The 25,444-nt window shown below is 41.4% G+C and overlaps 1 protein-coding gene across 1 annotated transcript in view; it reads right to left on the bottom strand.

Annotated features, from left to right (window-relative positions):
• Nucleotides 1–28: 28 nt before the first annotated feature.
• Nucleotides 29–25,444, bottom strand: part of gas7b (growth arrest-specific 7b) — a 76,998-nt gene continuing 51,582 nt past the window's right edge. Inside the window, exons 9-14 of the mRNA XM_086140220.1 lie at nucleotides 19,117–19,195; nucleotides 15,849–15,977; nucleotides 14,161–14,284; nucleotides 6,552–6,631; nucleotides 5,124–5,222; nucleotides 29–3,807 (exon numbers count right to left, since the gene is read on the bottom strand). Of these exons, the coding sequence (XP_085996346.1) occupies nucleotides 3,694–3,807; nucleotides 5,124–5,222; nucleotides 6,552–6,631; nucleotides 14,161–14,284; nucleotides 15,849–15,977; nucleotides 19,117–19,195 (625 nt within the window). The 3' untranslated portion in view covers nucleotides 29–3,693. The remainder of the gene's footprint in view (nucleotides 3,808–5,123; nucleotides 5,223–6,551; nucleotides 6,632–14,160; nucleotides 14,285–15,848; nucleotides 15,978–19,116; nucleotides 19,196–25,444) is intronic.

The raw sequence follows: 25,444 nt of genomic DNA, 5'->3' as shown, positions 1-25,444 counted from the left end.
GGAAAACAGAAACACAAGGCAAACAAGGTTTTGTTTTATGATATAACATACACATTTGATGATTTTATTAATTTAAAATGTTCATCCTTGAGTTGTTAATTTACAAAAAGCTGTTCATAGTGGTCTAGTAACGCGGGACTAGATGTAGCCTTACACTGAACACAGCTAAAGTAGCTATTTCCCAAAGTTCAGAGTATTTAAGAAAGCTGGAGTTTCTATTACCTATAAAACACCTCACGTGTGTCGTATATTATCCGTACCAAGAGTCAGCATACTATCATGAGCATACTATTTACCGTATCTTACATCCTTCATCACAGGGCCTCCTCAGCAGATCAAATCACACTCATTTATGTACATCACAACATCATCAGTCAACAAACACAACATCCTCGCAGGCTGACACGGTGGCTGAAATTCATTCAGATCTGAGTATAAAGTGCCATTTTGAATCTTGTGAGGGGTCAAACCTTAGGTTTTGGATTGTTCTTTCGAGTTGCAAAGGGTTTCATGATTCCGATCCTTTGCCAGCACACACACCCCATAAATGTGCAACCACTGTAAACCACAACTTAGCAGCCTCTGGAGGCTTTAGAAAGCATTTCGCTAAATGACAATGAACGCTCGAATATGAGACAAGAGGGGGGTGGAAAAAAATTGAAATAAATCAGTGACTGACAATATTTTGTTAGCCAAAAAAAAAACAAAAAACATGTAATTTCCCATCTCTTTCTTATCTTTTTACAGGTTCTTTGTTAAACATGCTCTGTGGTTGATAGGCAAGCAAAACTTGAATTATCCCTTTCCTCCTTTCACATGCTCACTGCCTCGGGGCAAGCAATGTGATGAAAATAAATATCTCAACATTCAGGAGCCAGTTTTTCAAAATAAATGTATGAAATACAAAACAGGAATAAACCATTTGCCATTTCTGGCAAAGTTTCAGTGACTTAAAGTAATTACAACATAAAGGCATTTGCATATTTTTATTTACCTTAATTGTATGGGATACCCTGGTCATTTATTTATTTTTGTTAATTTTGTCACAATTTAACAAGGCTTCAGGTTATGTCACTCTGATTTAGAGTGATGCATTGATTTTTGAGGACATTTAAAAATAAATGTCATATTGCAATGGTCATCTGATTTGAGTTTCTGGCTAATTCCAGTATATTTGTTGATAATTAGAAAAATAATTAATGTTAATTTCAATTTATGATTTAGTTATTTTAAGATTCTACATGAGGTTACTGAAGAAAAAACACCAGAAACACCAGAAAATCAGATATACTTAAAAAATGAAATTAAATCCGCAGTTTGATTTATCACAGTGGGACATGTAAATACAGTATATCATCACCAGCACTCCCAGTGGTGATAAAATGAGTGACAGATGAAAACAACCAAATGTAATGTCCTGAATGTTGAAGTTAGAACAATGTCACACTGTAATTAAAAATGAAGATATAGAGGCAAAAATAAATACATTTGGCAAGACATTAATAAAAATTGAGAGTTTATACAGGGTTTACAACGTATTTGAGAGTTGATTAGGTTCTCCTGAGGTTTTCTTCCTCAGAAAGATTAGTTAAAATCAATTTTCATTTAGATACTTGTAAAGCCTTAAAACTCATTGTCTGACACAGCATCACTGATCTCACCATTTACCTTGTTGTGTAAATTAATGAAAAGTTAATTTTGAGAAACATGGTGGAACTGTTTGTCCATGAATTTCAGATTTATCGATCTATTTTTGATCTATTTATGATGTCACTATGATTTTGTTTTGAGTTTTAAAAAAGGAACATGGATTTCCTGTGTGTAGCAAATTTACAAACTAAATGTTTACCAGCTTACTGGTAGAAAAAAAAAGAAAAAAGGCATTCATTTCAATGGATAAGTGAGGCTCGATCATATTATATATTTTTTTTTCAATCCAATAATATAGGTTCCCAACCAATATTACTCATAAAATAAAAAGTTCCAGCAGAGTGTAACTATTTTTTGATGGACATCTTGAGATCGAGCACACGAAGGAGGACAGGCCTGTTGGAGAATCTGGATCAAACAGTTTGACCGACAGCTTCCTGTATTTTCAAAGAAAAAGCATCTTTTGGTGTATCAGTCTCCTGCTGTCCCATCCCACCCCCTGTGTTTCCAGTGTGACACTCATTAGTATTTGGAGAAAAAAAAACGAGAGAAGCACACACATAAATGCAGTGATTCTTCCTTTAATAGCGATATATTTCTGTATTTGGTTTGAAACTCCAGTAACTCCAGCTAAATTAGCATTACGTCGCCCGGCCAACATTGTCCACCTCCTCCTAATAATCCTCCCGGGCTCGTAAATTGAAGCAGACTGTTAAAAAAAGCCCCATAATTAAAGCTCGAACCACTTTACGCTTGTGATTTTTTTCGTTTTTTTTTAGCTAATTACGGTAGCAGCATTAGCCTATGCTAGCATGCTAACACCGATGATACGGGGTTAATCGTTTTTTTTTCCAATGGCACATTTCATGCTGTTTGAGGAAAGAAGACCGGCTTTCAGGGCGAACTGACGGTTTAGCATTGCTTCATCTGTAGACGTTTATTTTTAGAGCTGGGCCACATAGCGGGATTCTAAGGCCAGTATTCACGATCAACAAATATTGCGGAGCCTTCAAGTACTAAAATAACAAAGAGTTTGGAAAGTAATGAGGAGTACTTTAATTTCATTTATATAACCATTTTCTTCTAGAATTTTAAGAAAATACTTAATCTCATATTGGAGTTTAGGAAAGTTTTTTACAGGTGTCCAATTCAACTCATGGCTAATTTTTTGGTCATTTCGAGATGCTTTTCGGATCATTTCCAGGCAAAGGGTGTAAATACATCATGCACATCGCCTTTCAATTTGAACTTTGTTAGCGTAGCCGTCGTTGGACGAGAGGCAGGGTTCACCCTGGACTGGTCGCCAGAGGATCGCAGGGCTACATGAAGAGATTTAAAGTTATTGAGCCTTTCATTCATATATCTAGGCAATTTTGGGTCTCCAATTGAACTATTGAAGTATTTGGATTATGGGAGGAAAGTGGAGAACCCAGAAGAAACCCATCGCACCACCGTGCCGCTATTTTACCGTGATCCGGACAAGATCAGGACAGGGAGCTGATATTTGGTTTGCAGCTATCAGTATATCGCCCAGCTCTAATTGCAATGTTGTGCCCGATTCTGCCTGACCGAGATGCAACACTCTTGGGGAAGGGGGGGGATGCATTTGGCTTAGCAGCATCCGCTAAATCATTTTGCGGCTTACGTGTGTGCGTCCACGGACACAAACTTCCTCACAGAGCAAAAAAAATAAAGCACAGACAAACAGGCAGCCGCGGGACCTACAGCAAGTCAACATTAACACTAAAGTCCACTGTTTGGCGCCTCTTCATGGTCCGCCCGCCTCAGACTGGGTCCAACACAAGTCACGTCAACAGTTCCAGACCTGTGTCCATCAGCGGAGGAGGGAGGAGGATCAGACCGCCACCGCCACTGCTGATGTCATCGTCCTCAACAGGTCGCTGACGGGTCGGGCTGCCGGGGGTCACGCGTGGATCAGTGCCTGGGGGTCGGTGTGTGTGTGGCTGTGAGCTTGTAGGGGTAGGGCTGGTGCGGCGAGGGGGGGGTTAAAGTGAGTGGTAAGCAAACTGCAGGTGTCACAGGTTAGATCTCTATGTCCACCGGCCGAATCTCTCCCGTCTTGTTCTCCTGCACCCACAGCTCCCGATCTCTGGCCGGGTCCACGCACTGCAGCAGCTGGTCCACTGGCTCCATCGTCTGGACACACATGGGTACTGAGCTCAGTGTTGGCGTCACATATTTCAATCAGGATTTATGAAAACTGCTCTAAAATGACACCCTTGAGTAAGAAATCACTGTCAACAATCATTTCTACCTTGGTATCATCTATCGTGTCAACAAAGAGACTCCTTTTCCAATGCACAAAATATTAACGGTCACTTGAATGGGTGGAGAAAAGCGTCAGGGGTACCACGTGATAGAAGACTATCAGCCAGTGGTGAGACCAGCGATGCTGTATGGACTGGAAACAGTTACAATGACGAAAAGACAGGAGGCAGAACTAGAGGTCGCAGAGATGAAGATGCTAAGGTTCTCTGTGGGAGTGAACAGGATGGATAGGATCAGGAATGAGTCTATCAGAGGAACAACACATGTTAGATGTTTTGGAGAGAAGGTCAGAGAACCAAGACTGAGATGGTTCGGTCATGTACAGAGGAGGGATAGTGAATATATTGGTGGACGGATGCTGGAATTGGAGCTGCCAGGCAGGAGGTCTTGAGGAAGGCCAAGGAGAAGATTTATGGACGCAGTGAGAGAGGATATGAAAGTAGTTGGTGTGAGAGAGGAGGATACAGAGAATAGGGTTAGATGGAGAAGGTCGATTTGCTGTGGCGACCCCTGAAGGGAAAAGCCAACAGGAGAAGAGGAAGAAGACTTTCCCGCAGAAACAAAGTAATAGATGGGGCACAGAACAAAAGTTCCTTATAGTAATCCCACTCTGCTTAAAGGTTGAAATGATCACATGACGATATCAAGATATAAGCCTCGAGGTGTTCCCAGATATTATTACAAAAATCTGAGTTATATGATACAAATCAATATTTATATGTCCCGAGCATGATAATGATGTGATACTCGCTAAGATGATACAACATCGCTGATATTATATTTGTTGGTCAGCTTTAGCATATTTTGTATTCTTTCATTCGTTCATTAATTCAGGTATTAATGTATTTTGTATTACATTATTATTATTATTATTATTATTATTATTAGTTATTATTTATTTTTTGACAGATTTTCATTCAACATTTTCCAACACTTTAAGAAATGTCTTTTTTTTATGTAAGACATTAAGAAAAGAAAGATAAAAATTGAAATATTCAAAATTCTAAATGGAAAATGTTCAAAAAAAACATGAAAAATTTTATGGTTTATTCAAAAAGGAATATCAGAGTGATTGGTATACTGTATGTCAACATTGCTCGGCTTTACTTATAATCATTTTGTTGTAATTGAAAACACGGGGTATGATATATAAAGCTATGATGCATCAACCGAGGGCGACTTACACTTTGGTTAAACATGTCTGTCTCGTGTCGGAGGGTGGTGTACTGAAGCAGGTGCTGCCGTATCATCTCCACCCGCTCCACCTCCAGCCGCTCCAGCTCCTGAAGACAAGATTCATCCGTGTGTCAGAAACAATTTGGCGTCCACCTCCCATCTGTCAGCGCTGACGCCGCCACGACAACGGCAGATGCCTCAGCAGACTGTACATTATTTATCAGTCTGCTCCTTTATGTATTTCAGGGACGGGATACCAGCTTAATGAATCCCCGATTGCAAAAATCTGAAGTCAAAGTGGCAGTTTTAGGACAAATGTCGGGCTTCTTTTCCCCGAACAGCCAATCACGTGCTTTGAAAGTGAAGAGGCAGAAAACATCAAGCCGGTCGTGTTCATGCACTGAAGGCCGTCTCAACCAAAGACGTTGAAAAAAACAGAAGGAGGGAAAAACCTGCGCTCTCTGTGCTGGAAGGCATTGACAGGAGGGACGGGTTCAAAAATATTCATGAGAAAAGTTACCTTACTTTGCCTTTTTTTGTGAAAAAGTCACCTTGTCTGCAATATCCTTAAAAATTACCTACAGATATCAGCTGATCAGTTGATATTTATGATTAACACCCTCCTTTGTTTAGGAATAGGATTAAAATCTTGGAGGAGTGTTTCAGTTGATCGTTTTAAAGAGTGTCGTCCAGACCTGCTCCACACTGAAGGTGTCATCAGACAATCCAGATTTGGCACTTTATAAAAAAATCCGACTTGACTTGACTTGACTACTGTCCAGGCTCTCTTTGTGTTGTTCAAAGCTTTAGGGCTTAAAAAAATCCAAGATTATTATTTTTTATTGCATATCTCAATGCTTCCCTTTCAATTTCATCAATGTGTTAATCTGTTGGTTATTATCAGGAGCATCTTCTGTCATATTAAGTTCCTGGCACGTGCACACACACACACCAGTGATGCTGTCTGATTTGAGAAATTGAACACTGACATGAAAAGGCAGCGCTTCTGTGAAACTGTAATAACGAAACATATATCATAAGAATAATTATAATATTGAAACTAATATCGAATCCTAATAGTTTCCAAACAGGCACTTTGGAAACAATAAAAAACAAAAGTAAAACAAAAAGTAAACACAACTGTAAAATAAAAATAACGACTTCAAAAATACATTTCATCATTTAATGAAGTTTTTAGGTAAAATATCCAGTGACTTGCCCGAAAGTGGCACGAAAGTAGCAAGAACTCATCAATGATTGGAAATGATGAGATAGAAACCTGCTTTAGTGTGGTGGTGGTGGGTCATGGTGGTACGGTGTACGTTGTGTGTGTGTGTGTGTGTGTGCGTGTGTGTGCGTGTGTGTGCGTGTGTGTGTGTGTGGCATACAAGTATTTTGTGAGTCATGACCTTAACGATTGAGATGACTTGACTTACCAGGCTGGTGGTCACCATCTCTTCAAACCATTTGGACTGGGACTGGTTATACAGGTCGACGCACCGCATCAGTTCGTCTCCTGATGCAAAAATAAAATAAAATAAAATAAAATAAAATAAAATAAAATAAAATAAAATAAAATAAAATAAAATAAAATAAAATAAAATTAAATTAAGATGATTAGTTCAGAATATTTAGTTACTTTTCAGATAAGTACTGAGCAGAGTTAACAATGATAATAACACAAACGAATGAACCTGTAAGCATGAGCATCCAATATACAATATGTCCACTGGATGGTGCAATAATCCAGAGAGAGATTAAATCCATATTCTACATTTATTCCACTTTCACAGTGCTGACAATCTGGACTGATAAAATTATTAATCATATTGCCACAAGCCAAGATGAAATGAAACTTTCATTAATGTTACTGCCTGCAGCCTGCTGCCTGACACATACACACTGACACACACACACACTGACACACATAAACACACCTACACAAACAGTGGCACACAGAAACACACACACACACAAAGATTAGATCAGAGAGGAAATGATGGTCGTCATTTAGTCGTTCAGCAGATGTCTCTCAGTCTCCAGTCTGCTCGGGTAGCTGATGTATTATATTCGCCGCCTTCTTGTTTTGAATAATGTAAAAATGCTAAGTGTCCCACAGAGAGCACCCAGAACAGCGTTGCTCAAAGCGGCCTCTGGAGGGAGCGAACGGGGTTCCGCGGTGGGTTCAGATGAGTCCACAGCCGAGCACAGGGTTGTCTCGCGAAGTGCGTTTGATTTCATGTTGTTTGCACAAACGGTCTCAGCCGTGTTTCCTTTCCCGTTTCCAGGTCTTTAACTCAAAGCCCTGCATTTGTTGAGCAGCCTGAAATGTTTCAGGATGGTATTATCAGGGCGGGGCTGAGGCCACAGGGAAGGACCAGTTCAGCTATGGGACTTTGGGGGGCCCGATTGGTCGAAACCCTGCAATGTTCGATTCTAACCGTCATGTTTGAAGCTCGTCGTCCAAAGTGTTTTGTGTCAGAATCACATCTCAAAGGAAAGGCTTGGATTAACTAAGACGATATTTAAGATTCGGTCATAAACTCCAGTGACTCGTCCCCCTAAATCTCTTTCCCGAGGTTTGGTCCTCACCGACAGAAATGTCAGGATCTCCAGGTCACCCCTCTGAGCCGAAAAAAAGATTTGTCTGGCATCTTTTTTCTTCGCACCCCACAAAACGACCTTCTTTCCACAGTAAATGTTAATCTCCCTCCTCCCAAGTCACATGACATACAGCCGCCGCACCGTCACGCCAGATCACACACGGGATTTGGATGCTGCTTTATTTTATGTCCATCTTATGTCACTCGCCTGCCCGTTTGTGAGACTGACAACTTCATATTTGGAACGCAAACCGGCCGTGGCGAGTCTGTCAAGACAAGCCATGGGTTGCCAAAACTTTTCTGGGTCATGTATGCTTTCTGTTACGAAGCAGGTATGGCCCGTCCACTGAAAACAGAAGCTGCTACTGATAAATGTGGAGATGATTAAAGGGACAATTAATCCAGAATCAACCACAAATATTAATCTGATTCACTTTTAAAACCCAGAGGAAAATTGAATCCACCTCAAGTAGCTTCAGTCTGCTCCTCTATGGAATCTAGAATTTAATCTATACATGATAATCTATTGCTGTAGAGATTAATATTTTTTTTTTTTACATAAATAACAGTTTTTAGACTTTCCTAAAGTTCAACAAGAGGCGTTCTCAGGTTGTTTTCAAATAAGCGACCAGAAAAGCTTGGTAGTTGATTCAATTTGTTTTAGGGAATTTGGAGGCCCCGCCATTGATCAGTCCAGGGTGCAACCCGCCTCTCGTCCGATGACAGCTGGGATGGGCTGTCCCACGCAACCCTGAGTGCAGGATGAGTGGCAGAAGATGGATGGTTGGATAATACAAAAAAAAGTTAGTTAAATTTAATAATCAAGTACACATGCGTGTAGAATCATATAATATTGTGGTTGACACAAGTAGAACAGGGTTGAACTTGAGCTCCACCCCTCAACTAAAATAAAGCAAAGTATCAAAAATAAAATGTGCTGATATTCAATTTTGCAACGTTCGGGTGATGCTAAAATGCACCGCCTATACTCAGACGCTTAAATTTTAACCTTTCCTCACGAAGATCGTGTCTGGTCACCTGATGTTAACCTGGGTTACGCTGGCAGCCTCCCTTTCCATCAGTTGCATCAAGGGGCTCAATGATTCCCTTGATAAATACAGGAAATACAAATTCACACAGAACTGAAAAAAACGCAGATTGTTATATTTCCACTGATTGGTGTTTGTAACCCCATAATGTTAAACAGCACCTGTGAGCTAAATCTACAAAATCAATTTTTTTTTTTAAAGTCCTTTCATTCAGATACGTTCTATAATATAACCCTTGTGAGTTGCGCCATCCTGGATAGAGATTTTACGGTAAAGCGGCCTCCCCCGTTCCACTCCCAAAGTGCTTCTAAGAATAGGAAGTGAAAAAAAAAAACCTAAAGCGAAAGCTGATTAGATAAGATCTTACATTTGCCCTCAAACTCTGCAAAAGGCAAGGAAACCCTGGAAAAGGAGAAGCAGAATGCCGTGTGTAATCTGATACGGCGAGGAGCGATAATGAGTCTTTGTTATGTGCAGATAAACTACTTTGGTTGTTTTGGCATCAGCCATCGTCTCTGCAGCCAGACGCTGTCAACAACCACCGCTGTTTTTCTCCTCTGTTGCATAAGTAACATCGTGGAGGGGTGACTGTAGATGTGTGTGAGTGTGTGTTTGAGAGACATCGTGCGGCGGTGCCTGGTTGAGTCATGACATCAGGCACCAGCGGGGCATCTGCATCTGTTTACTCTTAACCAAGGAGCTTTTCTCAGGTAGCGAAAGGCTTCCTGACTTTTAACCGCGCCCTTTTTCTCTTCCCGCAATGCTTTACATTCATCCTGTCGCAAAACGTCCAAACTCCTAGCCAAGCTCATGTCACAGCTGGAGTTCAGGATTTGAACACACACCCGCCCCCTTCTCCCCACTGGACATATTTTAACAAATTCGGTGTTCTATGTGGCATCTGTTCACATTAAGGTAAAGACATGATGGTCTGTCTTAAAGACGTGCTGTTGTGTTTGACCCAAAATAATCATCTAAGTCAGTGGTCCCCAACCGTGGATCAATTGGTCCAATTGGCCGTCCAAGAAATAAATTATTTACTATCCAACGGATAATAAATCTGTCTGAACAATCTCAACAATCTTTATTTTGAAAGATCTTTTATTTTGAAAAATGACCGGATTCTCTCGGTTACAAAAATTTAACCCACAAGCTAGCAAAATGAGGAAAAAACAGACGTTTTTGCAAAGTTCCTTTTCAAAGAGGAAAAGGCCCAGTGAAGAGACAGAAAAAGAGCCTACAACTTCCAAGAAAAAGAAAGCTTTTGACGGACAATACCTGGAGTTCTACTTGAAATATGGATTTATCGCAACAGGTTATTCCCACAGAATGAGTCGCTCTGCATAACAAGCGGCGCCCGGATCTCGAATGAGGCAATGAAGCCTTCAATATAATCATGTTATGTTGTTGGCGCAACATTAAGAGGAAGCTGCTAATAAAGTTGCATACGAGTGCACAGTGAATTCATGTTTATCATTATATTCCCAATATAAACAATCCACGTTTACCGTGTTGGTAAAATTGTCAAGCGTTGACCTGTCTGCGGTGATAAAAGGTTGGGGAGCACTGATTTAAGTAACTTAATTTTCTTAACATTGGAAAAAGCCACTTTGTATTTGACTGACGTAAATATCGCCCTGTCAGGATTTTAATTTTTAGCAGTGAGGTCATAAATCAGACTTTAAGAGAATACTTATATCTAGTGCTAGACTTGCCCCTAGAAATTCTAGGCCATAACCTAAGCCAGAGGCTTACTGAGCTGAGGGTATTCCATGATCTCTCATTTGACCCACTCTTCATTTCCTGATCCCTGTCCCTTCATCAATGCATGATCGTGACCTCACATCTTCTCCAAAGTCCTACCAAAGTATTCCCACCAGGTCTCCATAAATACTAAAGTCATTATTATATCACGTCACCAGAACCAAGTAACTTTTCACACTGCTGTTGTTATTAGAACGAGCTTATTTGACCATGTCCGCCCTCTGTCTCTATCACGCTGACTTTCTCTCTGGCTGTCCCCGGTCGAGATAGAAGGCCGCTCGCATTGAGCTCGGATCTGTCCGTATAGAAGGTAGCTGTTTTCCTCTCTACTGTCGCCAAGTGCTCTCTAATGCTATTGAATACATTCAAGACATATCTGCTCCTGCCTTACCCATAATCCCCTGGTGCCGAAGCGCCATCTGTCTAGCAGAGCTGCCCGCTTGATTTGAACATGTAAGATCATGGAAAAATTAAGTAAATATCCCATCGGGGTTTGTGTGGAGTTGCCAGGACTTCCCACTGATATGATGAGTGTGTTCTGAAGTCGAGAACAAGAATGTAGAAATGTATCACTCGAAGTGGATTTTGGGATTGTTAATGCTATAAATAATTTATTAACAGCTCGGAAAATTGCCTATTTTCTCCTCCTTCGACTAATTTATCATTTTCCCTGGGAAAAAAATATCATTAATCAATGTATTTCTCATTTCTCATGAAGCCAGTGGAGTGTACTTCTGGGCTCAAACAGCGTTAGTCTGCAGTCGAATGTTTTTTCCACATACCTTAAACTTAAACAGGTAATTAAAATCCATACGCTGTGGTCTAATTTAGAAATCTCCAGTACCCAAGTTTGCGTTTTGACAGTTTCATATCCATCCTTCTAAGTAAAGAAAAAGAAAAGAATAATCTAATTTCTTTTGCGTTTTTAAGAAAGTATAATAGAAAATTGTCATTGAACTTCATATCAGAAATAAACACTGGCATAGATTTCTGGACAGTTCATCTCAAATTCAACACATTTTTAGAATTTTGAAGAGATCCCGATTTTTTTTTTCAAAATGTCTTCAAGCATGTCTTATTACTCAGCAACTTTTTCACAACCCTGCATGACAGTGTGTGATTATGATTGATATTATGAACCTCATCAAAATATAAATAATAAAAAATATATCATAATAAATACATATATACATATATATGTATTTTTTTATGTATAACTATATGAATCCTTTTTTTTTTCATTGTTTCGTGAGAGATGAGTCACTGAGCAACTCATCTGCGACAGTGTATAAAAAAATGAAAATAAATTAAAAACATAAATAAATAAATATATATATAGACACATACATAGATGAGTCATATATACATAGATGAGTCATCTTCCTCCAAACCCGCACAGCTGGAGGAAGAAGTCGGCGGTCATAAAGACGTCAGAACGCCTGTCTTACAGCGAAAGTAGCCTGGGATAATGAAATCTATGGGAATCCATGATCACGTTCCCTATTGTAAAATCGATGGTTTATGATGTGACATTAATCATGTGGGCGGAGGGGCTTCATTCGTGGTCTGTTTGGCTCCGCAATTTCGTTCGCGAACGCGAATGATCGGGGGCCTTCTCTCCTGTCTCTTTTATTAAAGAAGGAAAAAAAAGAAATGTGGGCTCTGAGATGCTGATAAAGCCTGTGACTCATGACGAAAAAAGGCAAACACAGCATTTTTGGTTCAGTGGAGTGACCGCTCCAATCCGACTCAGGAGTGGGGCCGTGACATGTGCAGCGGGTTAACCCTTCGCTGACCACGGCAGATTTGATGAATTAGCATTTTATACAGCTAGCTAGTCCGCAACATAATTGAAAAACACTGTTTTTTTTATTTATTACTTGTGAAAGAATGGGTTCACGGGAAAGTTAAGCAACATGAACCAGCTCTCGGTGTTGCAAATGCTCCAGCGTTTGCTTACGCAACAGAGATGATGTGTGCTTTCAGGCCATCTTGTTTGGCCCCGGTTGATCAAACTTTCTTGCGTTTCCGCTGTCGGAGCAGTTCGTTTGGGCAGGTGCGAAATTGGCCATCGCGCCTGGGTGTGGAACAAACAGAACAAACCTAGACCTTGTTGATTTTGTCTCGCTCTTCCTATTAAGACTTAGCGGGTTTTCATGCCCTCGCTTTGTTTGTTTCGGGATGGATGAGTCACTGTTGTAGTTTGGGTTCTTTTTGATATGTCGAGCAATTCAATCTTTTTCATTTGTTGAATGGATAGAAATCTCTTTTCAATACTTTGATTTCATGCAAATATAATTCTGAAATATTCAAACAAAGCGTCAAGCAACAAGTTGCTTCAAGTTGTGTGACAATTAAGAGGAGGAGGAGGCCTTCTGATCCCATTTCATAATAGGCTAACTTTAAGGCAAGGATGAGATTGATAACCATGCTGGATGCTTTAGCGCTTTGGCTTTAGCCTGAAGTTGGGACTTTAGCCTGAAACCCCTGACTTTCTGTTGCTGATTGCGTCAAGGTCGAATTTGCATTTGACCACTTGGTCAGTTTGTTTTGATGCGATTGCGATAGTTTTGTTTACGCCGGTCCACACGGACTACAGCAGGGAGGGAAACAAAACAGAGTTGGATTCAAGCAGATTAAATAAGGCAGTCTTAAAAAAAAAACTCAAGTGTGTTTAGGTTTGACTTTGGCCTGAACATCGACCCCAGGCAGGTATGAGTGGGCGTGAACCGCCATGGTATTTACGTGTTGCTATTTTCAGAGGCATGTATTTTATCATGGTTTTGCAGAAAATACTCTGGAATTACTTTGGATGGAATAAATTCTTGACTACCTGGTATCCGGTATGGTATACTGGAAGTCCTTGCACGACAGCACATTCCTTTGCGGTTTATTAGTCTTTACTGTTAGCCCACAGCCACAGACGCTGAGGTCTCAGGGTGCAGATGTGCTAGCACATTAGCGCTGCCGCACGCGCAGGTCCCACGCTACGTCGCACGCCTAAAAACCAGCGGGCAGTGTTTATGGCATGTGCGTTTGGACACGCCATTTGGGGCCACTTACAGGAAACATGTGGGCTGAAGTTGCAAGAGGGATGAGCTATTCTGTTGTTTGTTTGTACCTGCGGCTGATCCGACCGCGGAGACGCTAATCACGGAGCGAGAGAATGTAAACGCTTCTTTTCCAGAAAAACGCAACGCTGAATTCTTCAAAAATGGATCGGCGCTGCGTGGACAGGTTCATGAATATATCTTATCGCTTCGATTGGTTGTTATGTTTAAACCGCTGTGTAATAGGTAGATATTGGTCAGTCGGCCTCCTGTCCGATGGAACACATAGGCACGTGAGGGCATACAAAAATCACCAGTTCAGATTTACTGTTTTTTAAGCCTGAGACAGAGAGAGGAATCTACATTTCCTTCGTTCATGCAACCACAAACCGCCGGTTTTGTTGCATGTGGTCGAAGTAACGCTACAGAGAGTTTTCCACTCGAGCGGCGAACATGCTGCGTGAGGTTGGCTTCTATAAAAGCAGCGGCCGGTTAGATTATGAATTGCTCTCGACCGCCAGAACAAATACCCAAGTATGCCCTGACACCGCCGTTTGACCTCTGACCCTTCGCTCTGACCTGCTTGTGTGGATTTCCGCCGGGCCTTCTTGATGTCCTCTTCGATCTTGCTGCTCAGTTTGATCTCCAGCTGTTGCGTCTTCAGCTCCAACTCCTTCTGCCTGTCAGACAGAGCTTTCCGGGCCTGAGAGCAGGAAAGAGAGGAGATGCGCGATTTTTTTTTTTTTTTTTTTTACACCACGCGCCTCGCAGCTGCACGAACAGAAATGCTGTTTAAAAAGAAAAACAAAAAAAACACCAGGCTCGGGTTTCGAGCCGCAAACACTTTTTTGTGTGCGGCAGCTTCATTGTGATTAAAGTGATAAATCAGTTCCAACAGTCTGTTTCGTTTCATCTTAGTTATAAGACCGTCTGCTATAAACTTTAAGGATCCATCCATCATCCATTATGTTTAATTACATCAACGCATAAAAACCAGACACATGCACATAATACTCAGAACAGTGTTTTTTCACTCCACATGCACAGATGTGTCAGCGAGACGTGGGGCCGAGATGATCACGACCTCCGCCCATTATATTGCTGTTATGACTGCGATGGCCGCGGCAGCTCTAGAACAAGCATCTGGAATATCAATTGTGATATTCGTATGTTTTTTGTATCAAAATCTGTGATGAATGCTCGATAACTTTTTTTTTGGGGGGGGGGTCAAATAAAATTAGTTTTATGAGTCAGCTTAGCTGTCCAGAGAAAATCAGAAAAAGACTAAAAACAAAATCAGTAAGAAACCACATAAAATTCGATCGATACCTTGGAAATAAACCTGTAATTTTCCCATTTTCAAAAACCGAGCATGAGTATACCTAGTTTAGCAGAAAACTGAGAAATAAATTAGCAAATTAGATCTGAAACGATGATCAGCGCTTCCGCCTAATAGCAAGAAGGTTCCTGGTTCGATTCTGACGGGGCCTGTTTGGAGTTTGCATGTTCTCCCAGAGTCTACCTGGGTTCCCTCCAAGTTCTCCAGTTTCCTTCCACAGTCTAAAAACTGTTTTTTGGATGCCTAAATTGCCAAGGTGTGTAATTGGTTGTTTTTACCTATATAGAGACTGTATGGTTGTATGTCCTCATGATGTATGAATGAGTGAGTGAATTATTGTATGACTCTATACACATACCGGTATGTGCAGGATAGCCAGTATGGATAATGAATGAATGAATGATAATTAGCAAAAAATAAACATATAAATGTCTAACTATGTAACTTAGATTCAATTTAGATCAGTTAGGATGAGGATTATTTCAACAATCGAAATGCGTTCCAATAACTTGCAGCATCATTAAGTCACTCCTCATGATGCTGGAGACACTAAGACTGTTTGAAATATAAAAAGAGTATGTATTTTGTCATAAAACAAACATAAATGTTTCTGCCCAATGTTTAAACTGCTTCTTTAACATTGTCCTGATCATTTTTCTTTTCACATCTGAGTTAAAATGACTTTTTCTGAGCCAGTTCATCAGAGACCCCTTCGGTCCCTTTGAGGACCAAATGGCTGACGGATGACAGGAGACGATTTGAGGTTTCCACCAGTTGCTTCTCATTACGCTCATAGAAACTGCAGGAAAGCGTCCAGGGGAAATAATCCTTTGCTTAGAAAGATTGGCAATTCCAATGGCCGGTTAGATTACTCTTGAAATTCCGTTGCTAGGAGACATAAGCCGAGCGTGCAAGCGTATTTTCGTACCTTCTCCACTGAAGCGTAACGCCCGACCAGCTGCTTCCTCAAGTCGGCGATGTGATGGTCGAACCTCTTCATGTCCTTCTTGAAGTTCTCCCTGAAGTTCAGCAGGGGCTTCTCCACTTCGCTCTGCAGCTGCAAAGACAACGGACGCCGTTCTTTTATGGAGATCTATTTTTTGTACACTTTCCAACACGAAAAGTGGGTTTCTGGGCCAAAGTGGAGTCAGTGATTATGACAAAAAAGAAGAATCAGTTGAATATTTAAAGTCACTGATGAAATAAAAAAAAGGAAATGTCCTCTTGGCGAGCCTTTGGGGATCTTCATCTTCATCCTGGTGGCAAATGAGGTTTAAAGGAAACATCTGGATGGTTGGCTATCAAATATGCACCAACATTCACCACATAGTGACATGGTTATGACTAGTCTTAAATTTGGCTGTCCATCTCAGCTAAAATGTCATATGCACAGACATGTGTGTGCTACTGGGGGATATTTGGTTTTGAATTAAAAACTTAAAAATAATCAAGTCTAATGTATCTGTTTTAAGTACTTGTCAGGGAATTTGCTCCACTGTTCTGTGGAATAATCAGTAACACATCTGAAATATTCACAAGAAATAGTCTCAGAAGGAAAAGTCACATGGTGTCAGAAACGGGGAACAAATAATTGTTCTTGTGAAAAGCTGAAAAAAGAAAACAAATATCAGCGAGGGTCTTAATGTGTTACAAAAATGAATGTATTTCAATTCCACTTTTCCAGTGGAACATTTTACAACGATTACAACGATGCACAGTGTGATAGCAAGATGGCACAGACTGAAGTTTCTTATTTTAACATTTCTTTTTAAATAAAAATGTCAATGTAAGTTACTTCCAGGTGGAAGTATATAAAAAAAAGCTGTTCTCAGTGCACTTTATGTGGGGAAGAGTTTGCATATTGCAGGAGCACCGCCATCCTCCGCTAGCAACTCGACACCAAACGTGCTGGTGTTAGCACGCAGGTCGATAACGTTAACTTTGTAAGAGTGAGCAACATTAGCTAACACCAAGTCAGTAATTTTATATTTGCACTAGTACGCAGGTCAGTAATGTTCACTTTGTCCAAGCCACCAAGTTAGTGACATTATCTTCGTACTAGCATGCATGTCGGTAATATTAGTTTTGTACAAACATACAGGTCGATGACACAAAATTTGAACTAGTGCATAGGTTGGTAATATTAGCTTTGCTCTTGCACACAGGCCAGTAAATTTGACTTTTGGCAGGTTGGTATTGTTAACTATGCACTAGCACGCAAGTCAGTAGCACAAATTTTGTACCAGCATGCGCGTTTGGCAATATTGTCTGGCAATGTTAACTTTGTACAAACAAACGGGTCACTTATGTTAACTTTGTTTCAGAAGCTAACAGCACTGCTAGTACAAGCAAGGAGAATGTCGGCTTTCAACACTGGACCACGTCAGGGTTCAGAATTAGAAACAAAATGGCCAAAATGGAGCAATCTACAGGTGAGATGGACGCCTCCGAACTGTGTTAAGACACACTTATCTATTGGCTTGTCATAGACTGATGGGAAAATAAACAAATTCTGAAATTTAAGCTCATGTTTGTTGATGCATTTATCAAACCAAATTCTTTTTCTCATGTCACATATGGAAATGCGAGTAAACTTGATTGATGTTGATTAATTAATCATAAAGTCTTAAAATAATATTATATATTTTTATATTGAGCCCCAACCCCCAAAAATCTATTTATCTATCTATCTATCTATCTATCTATCTATCTATCTATCTATCTATCTATCTATCTATCTATCTATCTATCTATCTATCTATCTATGATTGATATATATCTGATCTGACTGAAATGAGCAAAGGGGAGGTTCAGGGAAAGCTAAACAAAAAAAATAATAAAGAAATGATTATTGGGAAACTTTAATCATGATGATAAAATGAAGTAGAAAGCAACAAGGAGGATGTTAATTCTATAAAGCCCGCCTACTTCATCAATGACAACTTCCAGATTTTTGATCATTTTCTGATCACTGACAACAAGTAACTCGGTCAGGCTGATTGCAAGAGACTTAAGAACAATATCACCAAGTCACCAATGCATATTCAAGAGTTTCATAAAAAGTCCATGTAAGATGAAGCAGGAACTGGATCTAAACTAATCACTCTGATTTAATAAAGCTGAAAATATAAAACACCTTGTATTGGGAATTTGCCTCCATGCAAACAGATGCGCTCATTTAAATGTGTGTGTATAATTTTAATTGATTCCAATCAGACAGGCTTCAGACGGAGATGGATCTAATTCTCGTCCACGTGATGTAATATTATTCCAATTAAAGCGCATTTATATCCTCCCGAGGTAAAATGATCTCCAGCGACGTGGTGTTCAGTGTCCCAGCCGGTGGTCATGGATGAAATATTTCCTTCTGCATCTCCACGCTGAAAACTATCATCAAAAACTCTTTTCCACTTGTATCCTTCGTTCTCCTTAAAACCCTGGACCTCTGCCGCACATCTGTGCATCCCTGGTGGATAACATCACCGGGCGCTTTCATTCATTGCGTAATCTGAGGCAGCGTTTTCTTCTCTGTCTCCCTTAAACGGCCATTGCACCTGCACTTTACGGGCCCTGTGGCACAAAAGCGGACGTTTTCCCCTCCCGGTCGCTGACATAAGGGTCAGAGGTTTTTCCTTTACTCAGACTGACCCCAGAGGTGAGTCAAAAGCCCCGGTGAAATGAAGCCGTGAGTCGCACCGCGATCCGAGGCTGGCATGTGACACGCTACAGCTTCGGTTTGCACGGCGGCTGGACCCAATGGAAATAGATTAAATGGTAATATTGAGATGCCCGATATGTATCGCAATATCTGCTTTAAACCTGGAAAAATCACATTTCAGATGCATGACAGTAATAAACTCAATACTGTGACTCCAGCATAATGAAATCCTGGACTGTGTTCAGAGGCCTGCACACACATACACACGCAAACACACACACGTTTGTGCATATGTTTTGGCTGTATGTATAAAATTGAATGCCAGAAAAATCATTCCTTCCTAGATTTCTGATTTTTCAAGGTTCGGGGCCAACTTGTTTTCTTCTAACATGCAGGTTAGCAAGAACGATGTCTGTATTAGCAACGAAAAATCACCCCCCCCAAAAACAACAAATCTGATATAAATCAATAAAAATGAAGTCATATTTGTCTGCATAACAATTCTTTCATGGTCAAGGTGAGAATTGTGATGGATTACTTTGGAGGAGAACTTCAGGTGAACCTCAGCTTCATCAGCCAGACTCTTCTTCAGCTGCGCCCAGGCCTCCCCCAGCGTCCTGAGGACAGAAAAGAGAAGGGTTTTTCACAAGGAAAGACCACACACACACACACACACACACACACACTCACACACACGTAAGGAGAGTGGGAGTGTCCGTCCTAACGCACACACAGATGGGGTTCAGCTGTACAGTCGGTACAAAAGTTCAGCAGACACACCGCTAACCAGTAAATCTGGAAAGCTCTGCTGAGGCCGGCCGGGTAATTAGGATGTATGGGGTCTGCTTCTGCTCATTGGCTCGGCTTATGACCCGGGTTTCTCGGCACAGCTGGGCGCCGACACGTCACAGAGGCTTTTTCTCTGCTTCGAGCTAATCTCAGATACTGGCCTTCACATCTTTCCTTCCCGGCGAAGGTGATAATGAAAGGAGGTTAACAAATCAGAAGGACAGAAATGAGAGGGGGTTGACAGTCTCCCGTCAAGCTCAGGAGGGGAAAATGTCCGGCCCACGAGGGCGCCGGACCCGGGCCTGATGGACTTTACGGGGAAGCGGGTCACTTCAAAGTGCGGCTCTGGAAAGAAGACATGCGTGGAATTCCCTCGGACTGGCGTCCAGAACATTCCTGCCACCTGCACCTCCTCCCCAAGGTCCAGGAGGCAGCCCAACAATCTGTTTCCACACAGACTAATACATCCTTCGATGAATCGGTCACAACGATGCAGGAATTTTTGTTTTGTTTTGTTTTGTTTTGTTTTGTTTTGTTTTGTTTTGTTTTGCTTTATTTTGTTTTCATTATAAAACCAGTGCCTCGAGAGAACCTTGACTCAGTGTCTTGTTTCTAATGGGATTTTACAATGACATAAATTCTCCATTCATGGCAGTTCTGACCAACTTAAAATAATCTCAAGAAGTGTATGGCCATTTTTTAATATTTCAGCGACTCAATTACTGCTTTTTTTCTTTTACAATCAATGCATTTTAGTAACCTGGTGTCTACATCAGAGTCATCGCACTCTCACTTTGCGGGTTCCCCATGGGTGTGGCTTGATCTACTGCAGCAGCCAGCCAGACGGCCACCATTATCATTTCTTTAATGTATATAAAAATTATTACAGTAACATTTCAGCTATAGGCAGCCCCACAGGTGACCAATAAGAGATCATTTGTGCCTGTACTTCCTAACCATTGTACCCTCCTGTATCTGTATTATTCTTTCAACCCCAACCGGTCGAGGCAGAAGGCCGCCCACATTGACATGGGATCTCTTCAAGTGTTTCATTGGAGCTGTATCCAAATGCTTCCTCAATGGGAATTTGGTATATCTGTCAATCATTTTAAAAATTGTGGTCCCGGACAAACCGGTCGACGTGAAAAGCGTCGTGAGACAACCGTGTTGTGATGTGGCGCTATGAAAATAAAATCTTTCTTTATTGGACTTTACAGTATTTGTACCCGGGGGAGGGCCTCTTCATTTATGCATACACGCCTTATGCGAAGCTTTATCAGCGAGAGAGTGCCAGACCTCCGGTTCTGAATCGCCTCGGTTCAGTTCAGGTCATCAACAATTGCACGTAGCGGTAAACAGACCGGCCGCCTGTCACTGCACCGTCCCATTTCCACTCAGCAAACACACAATCACAGTTTTCAGCTCTGAAGCTTTTGTTTTTTGTTTTCTTTCTTTCAAATCTACATCCTGCACGCGACATCGGGTTCAACGCAAATTTTTTTTTCGTCCTCCGCGGGTCTGCCCAGAAATGAATCCGGACATAGAGGTTCAAAATAACACATTTGACAGTTTTAAACTGCAGCAATGGTTGGACAACCGAGACTGGAGAGCGCAGGAATAGAGGCCCCGGCTGGATAAAAAAAACAACAGTGGCAACCACAGATGCTTAAAACTTCATTAAAGGTGCCCCGTGGAGCTTCCTCATAAACAAAGCTTATGCGCCAAGGCCCGGGGCGGTAACTGTCTGCGCCGCCGATTCAGCCCGATAATCCTCAGTAGGCGCGTTACACAGTCGTACATGGGCTTTTCTGATATTAATGGTGACTACGTCATGCACTAGTGGGCGAAGAAGATTAGGCGGCCAATTAAAACCCTCGCAAATCCAAATGCAATAAGTATCCGAGAAAATCTCATCCCTCTCATCACGCCGCTCTCTAAGCCCTGACGGCGGTGGAGGGGTGAGGATGGGGTTGGTGGTGGAGGGGGAAAACATATCTCACGTATGACAGAACCTTCCTGTTCTACAGCAAGAAAAGCATGTATCTGTTTGAGAGAACGTTAAGCACCTTTTAATGGGTTGTGGAGTAAACTGTGGCTGTACGGTCCCACCTCTTGCCCCCTCACTTTAAAAGTGCACAGAGTGGTGGGGGAGGGACGGCAGAGATCTTTCCAGCAGTTATCCAATGGCAGCGGTACCGTCAGCGACTTAGAACAGCTGGAACGCCTCAGACACAATACCATTCTCACACCTCTATAGCGGAATGTATTCTATTTTTACCCGCTTTAACAAGTAAATGTGAGTGTAAATGTGTGTGTGTGTGTGTGTGTGTGTGTGTGTGTGTGTGTGTGTGTGTGTGTGTGTGTGTGCGTGTGTGTGTGTGTGTGTGTGGTCGTTCATCTCTTAACCCCCTCCAGCCCTCCTCTTCTCCCCGGCTCTGCAAGATGCGGATACTCATCAGGCTTGATGGATTAGAACTTTCACATTACTGATACTATCACTTTTCTCATTTAAATGATCTGTTTTAAATGAAATATTGAGCGATTGTAACTGTGTCATTTTTCTTTACCAATTAAATGAATAATTATTCATTGACACGCAAGTCATTCATAATTGTAACGGGTCTGAGTGACCTTGAATGAAGAACAAGAAAAAGATGCGGTTGTTCAAAAGGGAGTCGAGCATTTAGAACAGAATCTTTGCAAATACTCAGACTTCCCATTGCTCTATTTTAATGTTTTGTACGTAAATAGATGGTCTGTTTCAAACATTGCCAGGTAGCCCGAAAGTGTGTGCATTACATTGCCGCGGTTGTCAAACAATACATCAACTAGAGGGCGGCGCAGAGGTCAGAGTTCACGTCCGAGTTCCGAACTAAAAGTGACGTAAAAAAGGCAGCGCGGTGGACGGCAGCAGTCTGTGCAGCCAGACGCGTGGCGGCACGCGGACCAAGAATTCCTCTCTCTTGTTATACCGATACCATGTCACACTTGAGTATACCACACAAAACTGCCCCCAACCACTTTTTGAACTGCGGCGTTTGCCACGTTTTAGGTACGCTCCCCTGAAAGGAACAGAAGTTTCACTCTGTAAGAAATACAGTCCATTTAAGTCATCAGATGGTTACTCAGTTGCTATGATGCATTTTTAAATACATGTTTTTGTTTAGATTGACCGATCTGATATGACATCCAACTATCGGACAGAACTGCATGGTGAATGCAGACAAATAACAATCTCTTGCTTCTAGTGAAAGCAGCCCCTGAGCGAGGTAATGTTGGCATTTAACACACGTGATGGCAGTTGTAAAGCAGCAGGTAAAAACTACATTATTCGACGTTTCGTACTCTCTGACACCGTATTCTGTTCCTGCAAAACATGTCCTTTAAATAGAATTTCAAAAGGACGGACGGAAAGGAAGTGAATATGCCATTCTTTTCAGCGTTTAACATGGTTACATCAGGCCATCCGGTGTATCAGACTCGGAGATAATCGATAAATTACGGCGCAGCACATTCATTCTGCGTTGGACAGGATCAGACAAACTGCGTGATTGGCAGCGACCAGACGCGGTCACATGCCTCGTGGCCACATCTCTACCAAACAAATGGTAAATTCAGGAAAAAAATAGACGGCCGGTTCTGGGCCGCGGCCACTCGGACGGTAGGAACTGACCAACAAAACAGCGATTGTGCTGCCTGACAACAGCGCTGGCCCGGAGGGTGGGGGGGCAGCATAATGAAAGTATTGTGTTGCACTTTTCAGGGTGTGGGCAGACTGACCGGGCTGGCATAATCTGGATTCTATATGGGACAATTCCATCCCACTCAAGCCATGTAGTAGCATTATAATGTGAAGAGGAGTTGTCTTATGTAGCTACAAGCGGTGCAGGGGAGGATACGCTCAGCTAAACATGACTTTACTCTTGGGTGCTAATACAGAGGCTAAAGTAAGCTTACAGAATGAGTACTTGACAGCAGCCATTAGGGTCCATGAGTGACATTTACAGTAAGTAAATGTTAAAATGTCCATTGCAGTACAAAGGCTGCTCTGAGAGCCTGCAAACCCACAGCCATACATTCATTTTCCTTGCAGACTTTGCAAACATACCGAGAGATTGGTCTGCAATTGCTGCAAAACAGTGCTTTCTGTTATTCTGAAACAGGGTGCACTTTATTAGCGATATATAACCGTGAAATTCAAAGAGTTAGTGTTTTTTAAGGCTTCTACTTGCTTCGCTCTTCATGCTGCGAGAACTAGCGCGAAGTTCCTTTCGGTCGCGACACGTTAAGCGTTGGGGGAATCTGACAGAAACAATGATGATGCTGCGAAAACACAGTGGCAGAGGGGGAACAGTCATGCTTGTGGTTGTTTCACGGTGTTTGATGTGAGAATGGAGCTGCTAGAGCGAGGTGACCTTCTTTATCTGTGCACCCCATTTAGCCTTTACCAATTTTACACTTGCGTTTTACCATCTTACCTGACGGACGCTTACCAAGATGTACGAGCCATTTGTGTGATAAAGTTCTTACTTATTGTCACTTCTGCAGGCATTTTAGGAAAGGAACTAGACCAACAGTGCCTTTTTCTGCAATTACTTTACTTTTACAATTTCCATATGCATAGTTTTAATTCTATATAAGATTCCGAAAGATGCAAACAATTTTATTTTTATATATTATATAACCCCTATAAATGTACATGTAAATATAATTAATAAATATGTATATAAACCCTAGAACATGGCAGCAATTGTTACTTGCAGCTGACAGTGAAGTTGTTAGTATGCAGTGACATAACAAGCTAGCTTAGCATTTCCAACTTCTCTTATCGTGTGACAATTCAAACAAAATCAATACAGTATGCTTAAACTGTAAAACTTCCGGGAGATATTTATGATCCATCCAAAGCTCTATTTGAATATTGTGTATTCTGATTTATATTTGTTTTTACTCAGTAACTTAGCAAATTACCTATTCATAATAATGATAATAATAACATTCTTACAATAATATAAGAAATATCTATTAATATAATATATATATTTAATATTTACATTTTATATTTTATATATATATATATATATATATACACAGTATCATACATGTGTAACTGTGGCCAATTATGAAATATAACTACTTCTTAAAAATACTGATAAATATTGATAAATAGAAATATAGTAAAATAAAATACCTTTTTCTAATGTAATTGAGGGAATATAAGTTACTTATAGCCTGTTTCAAAGCAAATATAGAACTTAATATAACTTTAGAGCAAACTTTATGGACACAATTATGAAAGACAGTATTATGTAACCAGAAACGGGGGGTTTCAAACTTAAATTTTCTTTCAACTCACTTTTAAAAATTATTACTGCATCTGGGTTTATGTAACACTGACACACAAACACACACACATACACGCACAAGCACACACACACACACACACACACACACACACACGCGTGCACACACACACACAATTTGGTGAGACAGTGGAATCTTAATAAAGATGAGTTTAATAACGTTGCCCCGGGCAGCAGCCATAAACATCACAGCTCCTTGTGTTTCTCATAGGCCATCCGTAGCACTCAGCTTCCTCCCAATCTAGTTTCCATGTTCCTACGGGCCCTGGAGAGCCAGACAAAGCTCTGCCCTCAGCGTGATGTCCCCCTTCCCTGTCAGGCAGCAGAAAAGAGTGTGCCTCCAAACTCTTTCTCACTGCAGGGTTTCCTCTTCCTCCCCCTTCCCCAGCAAAAACAACAAAAAAAGGACACAGACAACTTAACATTGTGTCTCCTCCATTCCCTCCTGGCCTCATCTTCACTCTCACCCTTCCCTCTGGCCCTCGCTCCCTCCCCTCCTCTGCTCCCTCCAAATAGCTGGAGTCTCGCGCGGGGGGGGGGGATCAAAGCTTGCAGTGATTTACAAGCCGGCATCGGTGACGGGACCTCTGGACCCAGACTCACGCCGGGTCGTCTTGTCTTTGCGGAGGAAGAAGGGGGTCTCGCTTGGCTTCCCACCTCATTCTCATGACTGTCGGGACGTCTGAATGTGAAATTAAAGCGCACCTCTACTTT

This window comes from Fistularia commersonii, chromosome 33 (genome assembly GCF_037954325.1).
Source record: "Fistularia commersonii isolate RoL2024-O1a breed Wild chromosome 33, RoL_Fcom_v1.0, whole genome shotgun sequence".
NCBI lineage: Eukaryota > Metazoa > Chordata > Actinopteri > Syngnathiformes > Fistulariidae > Fistularia > Fistularia commersonii.
This window is presented reverse-complemented; position numbering and strand designations above follow the sequence as displayed.